This window comes from Narcine bancroftii, chromosome 5 (genome assembly GCF_036971445.1).
Source record: "Narcine bancroftii isolate sNarBan1 chromosome 5, sNarBan1.hap1, whole genome shotgun sequence".
Taxonomy (NCBI): Eukaryota; Metazoa; Chordata; class Chondrichthyes; order Torpediniformes; family Narcinidae; genus Narcine; species Narcine bancroftii.
Genome location: NC_091473.1, coordinates 78,771,243 through 78,790,938, shown reverse-complemented (window position 1 = coordinate 78,790,938; position 19,696 = coordinate 78,771,243). Strand labels below are relative to the sequence as shown.

At 36.9% G+C, this 19,696-nt stretch overlaps 1 protein-coding gene and 1 long non-coding RNA gene across 8 annotated transcripts in view; one reads left to right on the top strand and one right to left on the bottom strand.

Annotated features, from left to right (window-relative positions):
* The window catches only part of kif14 (kinesin family member 14), a 154,258-nt gene that overhangs the window by 95,349 nt on the left and 39,213 nt on the right, over positions 1 to 19,696 (top strand). For 6 of the 7 annotated variants that reach the window (XM_069937936.1, XM_069937934.1, XM_069937932.1 and 3 more), the window contains 5 exons: positions 800 to 946; positions 2,205 to 2,340; positions 3,515 to 3,608; positions 5,021 to 5,159; positions 9,616 to 9,713. In XM_069937936.1, coding sequence (XP_069794037.1) covers positions 800 to 946; positions 2,205 to 2,340; positions 3,515 to 3,608; positions 5,021 to 5,159; positions 9,616 to 9,713 — 614 coding nt within the window. The remainder of the gene's footprint in view (positions 1 to 799; positions 947 to 2,204; positions 2,341 to 3,514; positions 3,609 to 5,020; positions 5,160 to 9,615; positions 9,714 to 19,696) is intronic. The other variant, XM_069937935.1, reaches the window with a different exon arrangement.
* LOC138763571 (uncharacterized) lies at positions 62 to 7,843 on the bottom strand. The gene is made up of 3 exons (XR_011357663.1): positions 7,764 to 7,843; positions 4,089 to 4,197; positions 62 to 755 (listed from the first exon to the last, which is right to left on the bottom strand). It is a non-coding gene; the product is annotated as an uncharacterized lncRNA (long non-coding RNA).

The following is a 19,696-nucleotide window of genomic DNA, read 5'->3' as shown; positions in this document are numbered from 1 at the left end:
ATTCAGGAAATATGGATGAAATAAAAAGCCGTAAAACACAAATTGGATGGCATTGTGGAAAGATTAGCATTTGGTGTTTTGTGTAGTTGTACATTAACAGTTCATCAGTTCTCCATCCACAAATGCCACTTCACCCTCTAAGTGTGCACAATGTTTTCTGTTATTGTTCATCTTGTTTTCTGTAAGTCTTTCTGCTGCGACTAACCAAGTCAGGTTTAAAAATGGCAGGGGAGAGAAAAAAATGTTGGGAGAGTATTCAGTGGTCTGTGTGCAGCCCTGTTTGCATATTTTGTATTCTTGTGATATTGTCCTCTTGCGCCAGGCTGGTAAATCCATAACATCATGACTGATATTTTGCAATCCAGTGCCACGTGTTGTAACTCCATGTTGCTTGATTCTTTTCACTATCCCAATATCTATCAACCTGCTTTTAATGCATTGAGGCTCCGTAACTCTTTATGGGTAGAGAAATCTTATGATTCTTTGACCTCTGGAAATAAAGCATCTTCTTGACTCAGTCCTGAATAGCCCAAGCTTGCTTTCATGTTTTCATCTTTGGTACATATGCTATATCTTTTAATATTTTGGCCATTTCAAAAGAGTCCAACAAACATTGGCTTGGGCAAATCAGCTATGTCCTCAGCTTATGGCATTTGGTGTTCATCAAGTAATTCACTGCTTGGAAAGCTCTCTTTGTTTTTTTTAACTATGATCGAGTGGTGCAGACTTTATCCAGTTTTTAATCATTCTGAAAACTAAAACAAATTTTGTATCACTTAACCTTGTCCTAATGACTCAGGTGAATGAGAGTAGAAACAAGAAAGAAACAGAGTTGCAGAATGTAAAAAAGCAGCTTCAAGAAGAGGTGCAAGTAAACAGACAACTTGAACAAGAACTAGAAGTGAATAGGAAACGTCTTGAAATGGAAGCCTTGGCTACAAGACAGGTACATTTAATATTTATTTAATTTAATTCAATGATTAATATTTTCATAGCTCTTCCCTTCCTTCAATTATCTGTAGTAGAATACTTGATTTGGCTTGTTACTTAAACTGTTCTTGATCTTACTTCAGTTCACGTGATTTGATTTTTAATGTTTCTAAATTGTAGTTTGGATTTAGCCATCTAAACAAAATTTCAATTTTGAAATCAAGATAGACTAAAAGTAAATAAACTGAAGGAGAAAACTATATTAGGGATTTGGATTATAATTAAGAAATCAACAGGAAGTCAAAGCATTGTTTGTGCTTCAATAGAGATGTGTGATCTGCAGCATTGATTAGAAGGGATTTTCTTTTGCATTTGAAAGGAGATAACAAAATATAACATTAAAATTATAATCCTTAACTGTTTAAAAAGAGGAATTAAATAATGCAATATTTTGAGTTAAACTTTATTTCGGTTTTAATTTTTTTACTTGCTGTGACCTCTGGCTACAAGTATCTTGGTCCTTTGGATGGCCATTAACATTCTCAGTATCAGAAGACTTCATAGATTGTAGGTCAGGGATGGCCAACCTTTTAATTTTTAATTTAGACATACAGCATGGTAACAGGCCATTTTGGCCCACGAGCCCATGGCGCCCAATTAACCTACACTCCTGGTATGTAGGTCAATGTGAATGTTTTTATTTTCTGGTAGATGCATTCCAGGGTATTTGGTTCTGACTGCAATAAGCTTTGTCACCTTCTGTGCTGGTAGGGATGGAGAATGGTGGAGAAATCTGTCACACCTTAAGCATACATGATAGTTTTTCATTGTAATTTCCTTCTATCATCTTTCAAAACTTCTGATTACATTAAAACGTATGGCATTTAAACCCTCATTAGTCAGAAGTCAATCTTTCAATTCAGCCCATTTCTGCATTATATTTGCACACATGTACTTAATAATGTTGTGTGTGATTTTTATTTCTTGTGTCTGTCATGGGAATTAATCTTGGATGGCCAGCTCAGCATGTAAATGCAGTCTGGCTCAGAACCTGCACCATGGCTTGTGGTTGATCAAAATTTGTTAAATGTACTGTACAATGACCACTCTTAATCGGATTTCTCTTTGCACTCTCTTCACTAGTGTTATGTTAAGGCTGTTACTGGAGATGTTTTAGATGGTGGATACTTTAGAGAATGAGCATCTGATGTCTTCTGATTGTTTCTCTTTTTTACGGCTGGCTTAAACAGTTGTGCTCCGAAATATTCCCCTAGGCTTTGGAAGATCATAATATACGGCACGTAAAGTTCCTTGATGCTCTGGAGGCCGAAAAGAAAAAGATGGCACAAGACTTGGAGAGGTTGCAAAAAGAACAAAAAAGGAGATGGGAGGCTAAAAATATTACTTCATGTATGTTACATTTTAAAATATTACATATTGATTACTCAAGCTATTTTTCCTATAGCTACCATGTCTGGACTTCTTAATTTCAAGTTGTATGCTGTTCAGAAGAGAAATGAAAGGGATGCTTGCAGTCCCATTTTGTTCCATCTATTATTTTAATTTTTTTCTCAACAAGTGCACAAATTTCATTTTCTATTAGCTTCTGGAATGTTGCCTGCAGCAGTCGTTTGCAATTATTATCTACTGGTACTTGGGATATGTGTGAGATCGTGTTTTAATGGGTAAACGAACTCAGAACTGATTTTAAATTGCTCTTTTCCTTTACAAAGGTATGAATAATTCAACAATATAAGCAGAAGAAGGGTGTAAGTGGCAGCAGGGATTTTGGTACAGTATTTCTGGTAAAATATTTTAGTTGGTAAGTTTAAAAAAAATGAGTAGAACAGTATTTCTCAACTTATGGGTGGTACAGTTGGAGTAGCAGTTAGTGTAGTTCCACTATTTGCAATGCCAATGACCTGGGTTTGAATATGCCAGTAAAGAGTTTGCATGTTTTCTCCATGTCTGTGTGGGTTACCCCGGGTGCTCCAGTTTCCTCTCAACCTTCAAAAACTTATGGGGATTGTAGGCATTTGAAGATTAATTGGTATATTTGGGGAGCATGGGCTCTTGGGACGGAAGGGCCTTTTACTGTGTCTAAATTTAATTTAAATTTGTAGCTGGTGGCTCAGAGGTTTGTAATAGGTGGTCTGCGTTATGTAAAAGAATACTGGTGGTGAGGTGAGAACCACTAGAGAACAGCAGAAACATTATTTTAATTAAAAAGGGGCATTCCTTCAAGGTAAACCATGGTGGAATAGGAGTATTAAATATCAATTATAAACTGTGAGTGTGCATCTAAATGAAGAAAATTTGAACTTGATTATTGGGATTCATCTTTAGGCCCACAAAGGCAAGTTTGGAGAGATGTGAGAAAGTGAGAATTTTGGAGGAGCAGTAAGATGCGCTTTACCCAATACAAGATGGAACTGTAAACTTTTACAAAATACTGATCAATCATAGAAAGTTTGTCAATAGTAAAATTTAGTCAATTGTACATTTTTTGTTTTTATGTTATGAAGCATGTTTTGTGTATTTTCTGTCAGAGGACTAATTGATTTATTCCCTCATTGTCTTTCAGGCAATTCATACTGGAACTTGATGAAGCTTTCAATGATGATCCAGGAAGCTAATACCATTAGCAGTAACTTGAGGAAGCACACTGTTTTTAGTAGGTCAGGATCACCCAAAATAACACCATTTAAAATAGATAATCTTTTTGTTGATGAAAATTACTGAGGCAGCTCATTTCAAATTATTGCTGTATTTTTTTTGCTTTATATTGCAAACATCTAGATTAGAAAGTTATTGATTGGCCATTATTATTTTGATGCAGTCTTGGATTCTTTATACTTTGGTTTGGTTATGTATCTGCTTTGCTACACTTTGAATAAATGTAGGTGATTTAACGTAATTGAGCGAAGTTGTGCCTTAGCCTTCATAAATAAAATATGGACAAAATAAGAGTTGATTATCATTATTTTTTTCTACAGAGAAGATAATAGTTAAGCTGTCAAAATTTGTACTTGTAGCAATTTAATTCATCTGAATACAATTTATTGCTATATTTTAAAATAATATGCAAAACAAGTACATTTGTTTTTTCCCACTTTTAAATGAGTTATAAGCTACAACAAAAAAAAGAGAAACTTTACCTTTTTCTTTTTGCTTCAATTGTAGAAATAACTGATTTGTGCTCACATTATGGAAAGAGTCTACATTTTTCTTTCCATTGAACAATTTTTGGTTCTGGTTGATCAACTACTGCAAAATGATGGATTAAAATGTGTTACAACTACAATTTGAAATTAAAAATTAATTAAAAAACTGCAAAAGCTGGAAACCTGAAATAAAAACAGAAAATGCTGGAAACACTAAACAGATCAGAAGTGCCTGTAGAAGGTTAGGTCACTTTGTCAGAACTGGCAAAGAGAGAAATGCAGGACAATTTTTAGTGTGAGAGAAAGGATGAATAGAAGAAAGGTACTATCTCTGATAGGTGAGTCCAAATGGCTGGGAGGGGGGGTTTGGTTAGGGGTGCATTTGCCAGTGCATCAAGTTTCTTTGTGAAGTTTGTTGCGAACTTGTAGGATTTGTGCAACAGTCAGATCACACAAGAAGAATATGAATTTGAGATGTGTGAAGATTAAGATTGAAGATAGGTAATATATTGATGAGCAGGGTTGTCCAGGATAGAATACAGAAGCATGGATTTGGGTTTGAAATGTAGTGAGTCAGAATTCTGTCCAACTCTGAGGCTTTTTCTCGTGTACTTTTTGAGAGCACACAGTACACATTTTATCTTTTATCTTGTAAATATGTTCTCTCAATTTTATTGCAGTAAAATACTTTTCTGTTTAATGAGACAGCATTAAACAACTTCTCTTGCCTCTCTGCACTAAAATGTACAAGTGACAACCTGATCCACTATTTGTAAAACCAACAGTTTTATATTGTCTAAAAGTGGCTTGTCATGGCAACAAAGGTGATTTTCACAACTGATCAGAATCCTTCTAGATTAAGTTTTAGAATTTTGTAGCCAATGTTGAATAATCAAACAATGCTGAAGTTGATTTTTGTTTTATAGACACGAACCTGTAAACAAAAATGAAAGCCTCCAAGTTCCAATTCAGGTTCAAGTTAAAAATTCTAAATTGGGCATAAGCACTTTCTGGAGCCTGGACAAATTTGAATGCAAGTTGGCAGCTATGAGAGAACTCTATCAGGTAAAGCTTCACATTCAAGCTACGAACCGTGATCCATTGCCTTTATTGTCTTGTGCAAGCAGCAATAATTTATCAGTAAAATGGATGAACAGAAAGTTAAAAACAAACAAGTAGCCACTTTGCTGCACATCACAATGAAAACATGCTGTCTGTCTTGGTCTTCAAGAAACTGAGATCTATTTGATTGTTCCAGAAGCCTGAATAATTAAAGGAAACTTGAGCCTCAGATTTGAACAGACTTGATTTGCACTGCCCTATTTTTAATTTGCCTGAGACGGCACCAAAATTAAAGTTGTATTTATTTATTCTTAGTTGGTGTCAACATGCTGATACTTCATTATTACAGCTACAGAAAAATGCATTGTAACTGCAGTAAGGGAAATTTATTTTTGCAAGAACTTTCAAAACTTTGAGATCTGTACACATGTATGGCATTTTTCTTCATTTTATTTGAAGTTTACTTATTTTCATTTTAACTCTAAATCTTTTGTGTTGTTTCATTTTCATTCCAATAGTTTTCAGTAATGCCTTTATATTGATCAAATAATTTGCTCACTGGTCACCAATTATCGTTAATTAATTAGAATCAAACACAAATGTCTTTTCCGAACTTTGTGTACAGGTTTTTGCATGAAGAAGCTGGCTTTTATTTATGTTTCATTTTTATAAAGATGACTTGATAAGTAAACTTTGGTTTTGTTAATAGGATGTGTAGAGTTGTGTTGCCAAATTACTATCACGGCATTAGGCTATTTAAGATTTTCTTTGCTCTGTTTGAACAATGCATGTGATATATTTGATTAATTGACAGTTATTCACTTTGTGCTATCTTTATTATTCTTTGACAAACCTTTCTATTCAGGTCTAAGCCTTTTCCAATTTTGCTTGATTGGCAGCTGTTTCTCTGATTTGTGACATTGCATCTGTGGCTTGATAAGCTTTTGTGTGAAAATAAAGTCAAATTTTCAAAAATTAAATATACCTGTATAGGAGAATCATGACACGTAAAAAGGAAATCTGAAAAAGTTCTTCTCAAACAAATTGAAATGTTACAAACCATCACTTTGATCCTCATTGTTGGATCCAGCTTGCATGTTTTTCCAGCTGAGGTTTAATTAATGGAAGATAATGTGGGTTTTCTAAATGCCCCTTTTCAGATCTTGAGCATACATATCACACTGCAAGATGTTTGAGCATGTATTAAGTTTTGTAGAAGAACTGGCAAAATTTTGTGACTTTAAATTACCTAATAATCAGAATACTTTTGAAGCCTTTTCTGTCTTTTCCTACTTCAGCTGTATTTTTAACAATTTGTAACTTGGCAATACTTTTTCTTCATTTTTAATTTTTTGATTGTATATTTGAAAATATGTGAAAATAAAATGTTTTTTTTTTAATTTGTATTTGGGTAAATTTAACCTGTATACCATAAAGCCCCTGGTATCCGGCACCTATGAGGATTTGTTACGAGTCCAGAGGACCCCAAAACCCAGCAGCAATAGCTACTCACCACAACAAATGATTACTTAAACAAAAGTTGCTTTTAATTATCTTTAAACATGAAAATAGAATCAAACTTTAACTTATCTCTATTGACTTACTTAACCTGACTTAACCTCCTTCTAATCTAAGCGCACATGTATGTAATGAATTTGTAAGTTCAGAAAGGTTCTTTGGTTCACAGTCCAATCTCACTCCTCATTCCTCCAAGTTCACTGATTGCAGGCAATTCTTATTACTGTGCACAGAATTTAACATTTATAAAATTCACCAGGCTTTGGGGCTTGAAAGGTAAATGAGAGAGATTTGTTGTTCCTTTTTAATCAGCCAATTCAGTGTCTTGCTGACGAAACTTGCCCCTTCAGGGTTCTCTAGATGATAACCTATTTCTTTCAGTTTATCACAGAGTTCCTTTTTGTTTCACTTATTCCAAGTGAAACATTAGACATGTAGTCCTCTCCTCTGGCATGAACCACAAGGGCTTTGAGCAGATTGTCTTACAACTGGGCTTTTCACAAGCTGCCAGCTTGACCTGTTCCAGTCCCAGTAGCTGTCTGCTGGCTATAACACTGTACGTGATCTTTGTGTGCGTCTCTCTCTCTTTCTCTGACTCTCTGAGAAAAAGGCTGTTTGACTCTCTCTGCTTGCAAAACCTCATGACCCTCTCAGAACAGCAAGTTCTCTTCCAGACAGCAGCCCCTCCGGGATGCTCTTTCATCTGTTGCCTTTTGCAAACAATAATCCTTAGTGAAGTCTCTTGAGCACTCTTCAAAAGCTCTTGCAAAAGCTCTGGAGCTGATACGTTTACTATGGGGCAGAGCTCCAGTATTTTAATAAGATCTGTTTTAAAGTGTTTGTATATAACCTACTCTAACAAACCTTTCCAAATTTATCTCCCAAAAACATATTATGCATATCTAAATACTCTGTCACAGATTGGTAGATCCCCGATAAGTGTATTGTCTGGTTGCTTTAGACTTGCTCCTACATCTGTATTAAGAATGAGCAGTTTAAAAGATAAAAGACAAAATACTATACTGTACTTATACTGAACAAACTTCACTTGCATGAATATATAAATATTAAAGTATTGTGGCAGCTCACATTCTCATGGCGAACTGGCCCTGCTTGTATCGCCACATGCGGGGCAGCCATGGGGAAATGGCGTTATCAGAGGTTTCTCTCTGACTCCAGCATCCCTTCCAGCGTGCGCCCTGGGCAGTGATTATGATGTCACAATGCACCAGGTGACTGAGCTCATGCTGCCCTTAAAGGGGCGCGCTGAATTTGAATAAAAACAGTCGTTAACGACCATCGGTGTGGTAGCAGTGATTTCCTTCAGCTCCTGCAATCGCCATAGTATTTTACTTATTTTCAGTCACATTCTTCAAAAGCATTTAACCTTTGCTGCATTTGCAGGTTCCACTCCCCCACCCATCTCCCCCATGGAGCCCAAAGACGAGCAATAGCATTATAGATAATTAACCCCCCCTTCTCCCAAGTTAACAGATAAAGCCTCTGACCAGAACGACTTTTACTAAGCAGGGATAAGGAGACACTTAAAGAGAGCAATCCCAATGGGAAGCAGCATCATCCTGGACAATGCCATTGCTGTTTTACACAACTTTATTCAAACAGCTGCTACGAGAAAGGCACTCCGCTGTCTGAATATTTACTCCCAATTTTCACCAAAGATTTATGTGTTACTTCAGAGACCATTTACTTTTACAATTTTAAATGTGTGTATTTTTTTACCTATTATTTTATTCTTACTTATTTTAATTTAAAAAAAATTAGTTTCCTTTTTTTTGATGGTTGCTTGAGGCTGCCAGTTGCTTGAATTCCAGATACCAGGGGTTTTATTGTATAATGTAATTCACATATTGATTTACAACCACTGCAGTTAGATTTCTTGTTTGCCTTTATCCAGTTTGAATAATTAGTGAGTGAGAATGTTGGCAATTGATATAACATCAATTGCCTTCAAAGAAAATAATTGCATTCTGTTGCATATTTGATTTGTTTTACTGGTTTGATCCACGAAATGTGCATTGTTTTACCAACTGATTAACATCACTTGATGTATACTTCAGAATTGAAAAACGTAAAAGTTTTTAAAATGTTGGACCATTCAGATTTCAGCTTGAAATTTTTTCAGCCTAAAGTTAGAATTACAACCATAGCTTGTGACTAGTTAACTCGTTTGTGTTATTTTGCTGGCTATGACCTGTTTCTCAAAATTGTCACCTTCACTGCCTGCTCACTTATAATTATCGTGGATACTCTTGCTGGCCATCCACACCCTCAGCCAAAAGCAGTCGGATTGAAGAATCCAATGGTTCAAACAACATCTGTGGAGGCAAAGTAATGGTTACACTTCAGAATGAAACCCTGAATCAGGAGAATGCAGAATGAAGATGGTTAGTATGTGAAATTGAGAGGCAGGATGAAGATGGAGGCTGGTGTGTGCCAGGTAGAATCAGATGACGGCAGTAGGCATAATCCAAAAATAGAGCTAAGCCTTTAAGAAATAAAGTTAAAATAGTTGTCTACATGTGGAGGAAGTCTAGGATTACAATTCATTTTTCTGAGCAGCAAATGGTGACATGTCAACTGTTAATTTTAAATGTGTTATAGATCTCTTTTAATTTAAGGTGTTAATTGATGATTTGTATAGATTTGGATTATTGATCATCAATAATTTAATTGAATAAAGCCTCGTATTTGAAGGACAAAATAACATATGTTCACTCTGGTATTTTAAATATTTCTTCAGTATTTGCCTAGTTCAACCATGGTGTTTCAATTTACACTTGAAATTTACATTTAAGTACAGCTCTTTTCCATATATTTTCTATTGTCTTCTGTTCAAAAATAAAAGAATAAAATGGAAGCAAAATTTTTGTATCATTGTTTTCTCCTTGAAATTTAAAGGCCTTCTGCTTATTCTTTCCAGCAGGACACTGGAAATTCGGGAGATGACGGCATTTTTTATGACCCTAATGATGACTGGGAAATGGACTTGACGCTCTCTTCTACTTTCTCTAAAAGACGGTGAGTAGTTTTTGAAATACGCTTCTGTGCAATTTGAAAAGTTTAGTTGTTTTATGTTGATATTAACATATTCATGAACTGACCAATAAAAGGGAAGATTTGTTTTATTTGCATCAAATAGATCATGCTCTTTACTATGTGTCACTTTTCTTTTAAGACCAGCCCTGTTCCATTTGGGACCCTCCTTCAGTTATTTGCACTCATTCCATTATGTTTAATTGTTATCTATAACACAGTGTGGCACAGTTAATGTAGCGGTTAGCACAATGCTATTACAGTGCCGGGTGTCCAAGGTTGGAATCCAGCGCTGACTGTCAGGAGTTGTATGTTCTCCCTGTGTCTGTGTGGGTTTCCTCCAGACACTCACGTTTCCTCCCACCTTTCAAAACGTATGTGGGTTGTAGGTTAATTGTGGTATTTGGGCAGCATGGGCACGTGGGCCGGAAGGGCCTCTAATCCTCCTGTTTGTCTACATTTAGATTTAAAATCAAAATAGTTTGAACTACATCCTTGGTAGTTTATTTTGACTTGATAAAAGGTTTAGTTTTTTGAAGTTGTTGCCATGCCCTTTGTGGATGCATTGAATCTGAAAGTTGTCAGATTCTATAATATCACTATTTGTATGAACCTTGCAATAGATCAGGATACTAATTTTTAAAGAAGTATTGAATATTAACTTTTTAAGTGAAAAGAATCAAAAAGCAATGTAAATACCTGTATTACACAAATGTTATAAAATTGTGTTCAACATTCATCCTGTGCATTTCAAAATCTATAATTCTTACAATGCCTAACTAATACACCTGCATTAAGAATAAACAGTTTAAAAGACAAAAGACAGTGTAAAGTATTTTGGGAAGAAAAAAATCAGTATTATGTGAAGTTCACTTCAATCAGGTAATTACTGTAACTTACAAAATTAAAATTCGAACCACGGTCGTTGGTGCTGTAACAATATTGCACTAACTGCTATGCAAACTGTGCCGTCATTGTAATTACCAACCCCCCCCCCCCCCACATCTACAGATAACACCTTACTAATATACTTAATAATATACTAATAAAGATAAAGACTCTTACTAGGCAGACATTTTAGGAGAGTTGTCCCAATAGTGAGCGGCATCGGCCAGCTCTTTAACCTGGGTGGACCATTTTATTCAAATACAACTTTATTCAAACAATTGCTGTGGGTGGGGCATGACTGAGGTGCTCCGCTGTCTGAATGTTTGCTCCCATCTTCACCAAGGGGTTGTGTGTTGCTTTGGAGAACACCTATTTTTCCAATTTAAAACATTTATTTAAATTTCTATTTATTCTTATTTCACAAGGTAAAGGAATGGAAGTAGGCCATCCAGCCCATTGAGTCTGCTCCGCAGCTCCATCTTGAACTAAACCATTCTCACATCTAGTTCTAATTTCTGGACTTTTCCCTATATCCTTTGATACCCTGATTAATTAGATACTATCAATTTCCTCCTGAAACTTCCCCAATGATCAGGCCTCCACAGCTGTATGTGGCAACGAATTCCACAAATCCACAACCCTTTGGCTAAGGAAATTTCTCTTCATCTCTGTTTTAAGTGGGTATGTTCTAATTCTAAGATTGTGCCCTCTTGTCCAGTCCTTTCACCATTCAAAATGTTTCTATGAGATCCCCTCTCATTCTTCTATATTCAAATGAATACAGTCCAAGCGCTGATAAGCGTTCCTCATATGTTAGCCCTTGTACTCCAGGAATCATCCTGGTAAATCTTCTCTGTACTCTCTCCAACATCATTACATACTTTCGAAGATAAGGGGCCCAAAACTGCGCACAGTACTCCAAATGAGGTCTCACCAGTGCCCCATAGAGCCTCATCAACACCTCTTTACTCTTGTCCACAATTCCTCTTGAAATGAATGCCAACATAGCATTCACTTTCTTTGCTGCTGATCAAACCTGGTGGTTAACCTTTAGGTTGTCCTGCATGAATACTCCCAAGTCCCTTTGCACTTCCAAATTTTGAATTTTCTCCCCATCCAAATATTAATCTGCCTGTTTATTTCCTCTTCCAAAATGTACATTTCTTCAACATTGTATCTCATTTGCCATTTGTTTGCCATTATCCTATACTGTCCAAATCTCTCTGCAACCTTTCAGTTTCCTATCTTGGTGTCATCTGCAAACTTGGCCACAAAAAACATTCAATTCATAATCTAAATCATCAATATACTTATAAAAAGAAACAACCCCAACACCAACCCCCGTGGACAGCTGCACATACTAACTTTTTTATGCTCCACCCAATCTAATATCTTTCCTGCAATTCCATGGACTCTCGTTAAGGTGCTGCATAAGAGGCTGCTTATTGAAGGCCTTTTGAAAGTCCAAATACATAATATCCACAGCCTCTCCCTTGTCCATCCTACTTGAGATTACCTCAAAATTCCAATAGTTGGTCAGGCAGGATTTTTCCCTTTATGAAACCATACTGGCTTGGACTTGTCATGTCATGCACCTCGATGTATTTCATAACCTCATCCTTGAGAGTTGACTCAAACCACCATCATCAGACTAATAGGCCGATAATTTCCTTTTTTCTGTATATCTCCTTTCTGCCTATCTCATCCAGTCTGGAAGACTTATCTATCTTTAGTCCTTTTAGCTTACTAACCACTACCTCTCCAGTAATCTTGACTGCACTTAATTCTATTCCTTGAGATCTCTGAGTATCTGGTATATTGCTATTGTCTTCCTCAGTGAAGACTGACACAAAATACTCATCTAGTTCCTCTGCCATCTCTTTGTTACTCATTATAATTTCTCCAGCATTATTTTCAGTTGGTCCTATATCTACCTGTGTCTCTCTTTTACTCATCATATATTTAAAAAAAAAACTCTTAGAATCCTTTTGTATGTTATTTTCCAACTCCCTTCCATAATTTTTCTTTTCTTTCCTAATGATTTTCTTTGTTTCTTTGTGTTTTTTATAAGTTTCCCGGTCTTCTGTTTTTCCACTAATTTTAGCTTCCTTGTATGCCACTCTTTTGCTTTTATTTTAGGTTTAACCTTTCTTGTTAGCTACATTTGTGTAATTTTTCCCTTCATAATTTTCTTTTTAATATTTATTTATTTCCTTTTTTTGTTAGTTGATTTGGATTGCTGTTTGCTTGAATTCCAGATACCGGAGATTTTATTGTACTGCTTTGATTTTTGGATCCAGTTTCTTCCCAACCCATGAAAACTTAGCGATCCCCTCTGAGACACCTGGGCAGTAGTTTTCTTTGGGAAATTTGAAGAATTTCTTTTGTAACATTTTGTTTTATTTTTTCCCTCTGGTCATTAGGCCATACTTTCGTGAAGTATTCTCACCTGATTAACACTTGTAACCACTTACTGCCAGCAAATTTAGAGAATTGATTTGTTTGTGACAATGGAAAAAACTTTGAAAAAATTCTTTGATCTTATTTGCAACATAATTTGTCATTTTTAAAAATTTCTCAATTTTTTTCAATTTCTTCAAGACCAGCATTTGCGTATGCCTAATTTGTCTAGGAAAGTGGTGGCTATCTTCTTGAATAACTGTCTATTAGGGAGATCCAGGATTTAGACAATTGGTAACCTAGGCATGTCAATATATTTCTAAATCAATTGTCTCTACATTTTGTAGCATATAACTTGATTTCAAGGTTTCTTTTATTGTCATGTAATAATACCTTAAAAATGTAACACACACTATATATTTTAACTTTGCCTGCCATAAGGCAGACAAAGAATTGCCATTAGTATTGCCAGGTCTCCTTGCATTATGAGAGGAAGAGAAACAAAGAAAGAGTCCATCCAGAGGCACTGTGTGTCCAGCACTCCTGCAGCATTACAGACTCCTGGTTGATTCATCAGCAATCTGAACTCCAGATCCAAACCTCTGACAATCCAAACCTTCTTGCCCTCAGCACATTTTAGGAGCCACTGAAGGAGAAGTCTCGACAAGTGATTACAATGTACTTTTAGCTATCAAATACAGAGGACATAATGTGACTTTTTAGAGGAATGCATGTTTAGGATTGTGGATAAACTTTATCTTGGATGTTATGAAGGATCTTCCAATCTGATTGCCATGTCTTTAAGAATTAATCATATTGGTAATTGATAGTGTTACCAGGCCATGATAACACTTACTGAATGATTCTTTTCTTTTTCTTTGGCTTGGCTTCGCGGACGAAGATTTATGGAGGGGGTAAAAAGTCCACGTCAGCTGCAGGCTCGTTTATGGCTGACAAGTCCGATGCAGGACAGGCAGACACGGTTGCAGCGGTTGCAGGGGAAAATTGGTTGGTTGGGGTTGGGTGTTGGGTTTTTCCTCCTTTGCCTTTTGTCAGTGAGGTGGGCTCTGCGGTCTTCTTCAAAGGAGGTTGCTGCCCGCCAAACTGTGAGGCGCCAAGATGCACGGTTTGAGGCGTTATCAGCCCACTGGCGGTGGTCAATGTGGCAGGCACCAAGAGATTTCTTTAGGCAGTCCTTGTACCTTTTCTTTGGTGCACCTCTGTCACGGTGGCCAGTGGAGAGCTCGCCATATAACACGATCTTGGGAAGGCGATGGTCCTCCATTCTGGAGACGTGACCCATCCAGCGCTGCATTGTTAAATCACTTGCTTTTGAGTTGTTCAGAAATTTTTGACAGTCTTTGAGTGCTCTGCCAATATTCCTTCATTTAGTGTTACTGAAGATGGCATTAGTTGTTCATCTCATTTATGTTTGAAAAGGTTTTTTTTTCCTCTGTTGAAGTTGGTTGCCACATTCACCAAAATTAGTAATTATTTTCAGTTAAGAAGGGAAATGAGGATAATCTAGGAAACTGAAAGGCAGAAAACCTCATCAATGGTAGAGAAACTAATGGAGAGTAAAAACACAATGCTGGAGAAACTCAGCAGGTCAAACAGTGTCCTTTATGTAGCAAAGATAAAGATACAGAGAGATTTAAAAAGATGATTCAAAATTACCAGACTAAATATTTTGCATGCTAAAACTAAAATAAATGACTGGTAAGAAAAGTAAGACCCAAAAACTAGGGCTGAAGAAGTTCAAAAGCTGCCGAGATGTTGACAAAAAGTCCACAAGGGAGTGGTGAATAAGGTGCCGTGATGTTGCAGCAGACTCAAATGGGGCGGGAGAGGGGGAGTGGGGGGGTCGACACCCGATCTGCAAAAGCTGTTGGAAACAATGAAGACAATGAGTGAACAATTTTCTAAGGTAGAAAATTTACTGGGAGAGATGACAAACACCGTTGTTGGTGACGGTGCTTAAAAACTTGACCACTTGAGTGGACCAGGTCAAAAAGGTCCTGACAATGGTTCAGGAAAAACTGAAAGGCCCTGGAAGAAAATGCAACAGCATGCAAACTGGGTACACAATGGCTGCTGGATAAAATCTATCATGTGGAGAATTTCAGCAGAAGGAATAATGTTCATATCATCGGGCTAAAAGAAGGGACTGAAGGAGTGACCCGGGGGAGGGGTGGGGTTCTTTAAGGAATGGATTCTACAAGTGTTGGGAACAGGAAGATTCAAAGAAAACTTGCTTATTAAGAGAGCCCACCAGACTCTTGGCCCCAGAAGGCCAGATGATCAAAGACCACGATTGGTCCTGGTAAGATTTTTGAGTTATTGGGATCGGGAGGCAACACAAAGAGCACCAATCGAATATGCCAAGGAAAATAATGTTCCATTCGAGTTGGAAGGTGGAAAAGTGCTGATTTTTCAAGACACTAGTGTGAACTTGATTAAGCAAAGAAAAGAATTTGATGGTGTCAAGTGACAACTGCAAACATGGAGCATAAAATTCTTGATGCTATACCCAGCAATGTTGAGGATCAATGTGTCGGAGGGACCTTGAAAATTCTGTAAATCTTCTAAGGAGATAGAGAGATATATATTCAAGGACTATAAAGAGGACTCAGAATGGATTCCAGAAAGAAAAATAAGAAAAAAGACAAAGTGAACTGTGAACTTAAAAATCTGGTTAAAAGTTTTTTTAAAAAGTTATATTTTGCATCATCTTCATTGATTAACTAAAGTGGTATTAAAATGTATAAGGAGACCTTGGGAGAGTGTGAATACTTAGCAAAATAGTACCAGGGCATGCATCCCAATTTAAGGGGTTAATGGTGTCGGAGAAGGAAAGTTTTTACAAAATGGTGCCGAAGTTAAGGGATGGGTTATTTTTTAGATAGTACTGTGGGTTTTCTTTCCAGGTTTCTGGGGTTTCTTGTTTATGTGCCTTTTAAAAGGAAAAGTCATTGTACTGTATGAATAAGTAGAAGGATATATGGATATGAGTAAATATGGATATGAGTAAAACGTTAAAATTTATTAGTTATAATGTTAACAGTTTAAATGGACCCATAAAGAGGAAGAGTCTTAGCACACTTGAAAATTAAAAGCAGACATAATTTTCCTACAGGAATGCACCTTACAAAATTGGAACATAATAATTAAAAAGGGACTGGGAGGGACAAGTCATTCTGTCTTCTTTCAACTCCAAAGCAAGAGGGGTGACAATTTTAATTAACAAAAATATACTGGTGTTGGTTGAGGACACATCCATTGATTCAGCGGGAAGATTTGTAATGGCACATTGACAGATATATGCAGAATCGGAATATATGCACTTCTGAATATTTATGCTCTGAATTTTGATATAGAATGACTTCTTGAAAGCAGTGGAAGGAAGACAAAATATATTGGTTGGGGAGATTTTAATTTTTGCTTGGACTCCATCCTTGATCAATCAGCAAAGACAGTGACAAAAGCAAATGCTGCAAAAGTTGCTTTATCTTTTATGAAGGATTTAAATTTGATAGATATTTGGAGACAATTATACCCCATGACTCTGATATGAAAATTGAGTTTTTTTAAAATCTCTGCACAATTGGAAAACAGAGTACCTGACTATATTGCTATCTGATTATGCACTGCTGACCCTAATGATACTGATGCCAAAGAAACAAGAGAGTGCTTATAGATGTCATCTTAATTGTACACTGTTGAGAAGGACAGATTTCTGTAATTTTATTAGGGGATATATAGAATTTTTTTGTGAAACACATTGCCTGTCTACAAATGATTGTTTTTTAACATGGGATACTCTCAAAGCTTACTTAAAGGGACTGATAATTTCATATACTTTAAAAAAATGAAGGAACACATGAGAGAGGTTAATGGTCTAGCGAAAGAAATAACAGAGCTGGAAAAAGAGTACCAGAGATCAGGTTTGAAAGATCTTGGAAAATAAAAAATTGAAATATAATACATTACAAACATATAAAATAGAAAGGACCATTTAAAAGTCAAAACAGAATTACTATGAATTTGGAGATAGATCACATAATAATGTGATTTGTCTCTGAGAGTGACGTTCAAACGTAATGCAAAAAGGTGAACCCTCACAAGGCATCAGGCCCTGATGGTATAACTGGCAGGGTACTGAAAATCTGTGCCAACCAACTAGCCAGAGTGTTCATGAACATTTTCAACCTCTCATTTTGGCAGCTGGAGGTTCCCAACTGCTTTAAAAGGGCATCAATCATCCCAGTAGCCAAGAAGAGTAGCATGGGCTGCCGCAACGACTACCTCCCAGTAGCACTAACTACTGTTTTGAAATTCTTTGAGAGGCTGGTCATGGCCTGAATTAACACGTCCCTAAGTAAAGATCTGGACCCACTACAATTCGCCTATCATCACAATCACTCCATAGCAGATTCAATATCGCTAGCTCTACCCTCAGCTCTAGATCACCTCGAAAAGCAGAAATTCATACAGCTTGGCCTTCAATACATTTATTCCCTCTGTGCTGGTCAATAAGCTACAAACTCTCGACCTTTGTAGCCCACTCTGCAACTGGATCCTTGACTTTCTCATTGGAAGACCACAGTCAGTACGAATTAGAAACAATGTCACCTCTTCACTGATCATCAATACAGGTGCACCCCAAGGATGCAGGCTTAGTTCACTGTTCTACTCATTACACACCCATGACTGTGTGGCCAGGCACAATTTCAATGCCATCTACAAGTTTGCTGATGACACCACTGTTGTTGGCAGAATCATAAATGGCAATGAGGAAGGGTATAGGAGAGAAATAGACCAACTCGTTAAATGGTGTGACGACAACGGACTTGTGCTTAAGATCAGCAAAACCAAGGTGATGATTGTGGACTTCAGACAGAAGTCAGGGGAACACAACCCAGTCCTCATCAAGGACTCTGTAGTGGAGAGGGTCAAGAACTTTACATTTCTGGATGTCAGCATCTCTGAGGATCTGTCCTGGAGCCATCATGTTGATGCGATCACAAAGAAGGCTTGCCAGCAGCTATACTTTGTGAGGTGTTTGAGGAGATTCGGTATGTCACTGAAGACTCTCGTAAACTTCTACAGGTGAACTCTGGAGAGCATTCTGGCTGGTTGCATCACTCCCTGTTGTGGAGGTGCCAACTCTCTGGACAAGAATAAACACTAGAGGGTTGTTAATTTGGCCTACGACATCACAGGCACCAGACTTCACTCCATCAAGGGCATCATAAAGTAGCCTCCATTCCTAAAAGACCCCCACCACTCAGGCCATGCTCTTTTCACTCTGCTGCCATTGAGGAAAAGGTGCAGGAGCTTAAAGAGCACTCAGTGGCACAAGGACAGCTTCTGCCCCGCTGCCATCAAATTCCTTAATAATCATTGAACCAAAGACACTGCCTTACTTTTCGTGCACTATTGTTATTATTGTTTTATTTTATTTTTTATAGTAATGTTTTAAGATGGTTATATTATGTATGTTTGCACTATGATGCTTCAAAAAAATTTTTATGACTTGTTCATGACAATAAATTCTGATTCTAAGGTTCTGTCGTGGCAATTAAAGGCAGAAGAGACATCGAGGATAGTTAATGCAATCTAAACAGAGCCTGATAAATTAACATATATAGGTAGACTTCAATTTATAACTGTAATGGAGACAGAAAGATTGGATGTAACTCAGGGTTGGTCATAAGTCGGGGAACGGGAAACTCGGGCTGCCGACGGAGAGCAGTGACTTCGGGCTACCAAGGAAAATGAGGAGTGAGCACTTTAGGCTGCCGTCGGGAGAGGGGACCACTGTATACAGTACTTTTAATATAAAAGATGTACTTGTACAGTAGTTTTAAAAAAGTTTTTTTTAAAAACATTTTGGTCGTATGCATAGGTGGAAATAACTCATATAGGTTGGAAATCGAGGACTACCTGTAATCCAAAAGAAATCTGATACTTTTAAACAATAACATACAAAACTGTACAAGTCAGAGTTGCTAGATGACTCCAGGGAGATAGATGAGTTTCACTCATCGATTGAATTGCCAAAATTGGAAAATAAAGATCAAATGGAATTGGAAGCCCCTTTTTATCAGAGAAGAGATTGAAAACGCCTTGAATAAATTACAGGCATAATCATGGTGCTAGTGAAAAAAATGAGATCCATTATGATAGTCTTCATATAGACCTATATTTCTATTAAATGCAGATTACAAGATTCTATTAGCTAAGGCCCTAGCTAATGGACTAGGGCAATATTTACAATAAATCAATAAATCTGGATCAGTTAGGCTTTGTTTTAAAAAAAAAGTCACTCCATGGATAATGTGGGAGGATTATTCAGTATAATTCATCTGGCCAAGTCTAAAGTGAACCCGTATAATTGTATCTTTGAATGAAGAAAAGGCATTTGATTGGTTGGAAAGGCCATTTCTATTCAAAGTATTAGTAAAATTTAGAATGGGCCGAATATTTATCAATTGTATTAAAAACCCTTTGTCATAAGCCACGGGCCAAAATTATAACTAATGGTCAGATGTCCTTTGAGTAGATCCAGCATGCAGGGGTGCCCATTTTCACCAAGTTGCTTTGTTTTGGTGATTGAACCATTAGTAGAGGCTATAAGGAAGGATCTGGACATAAAGGGATTCAAAGTTGACCAGGAA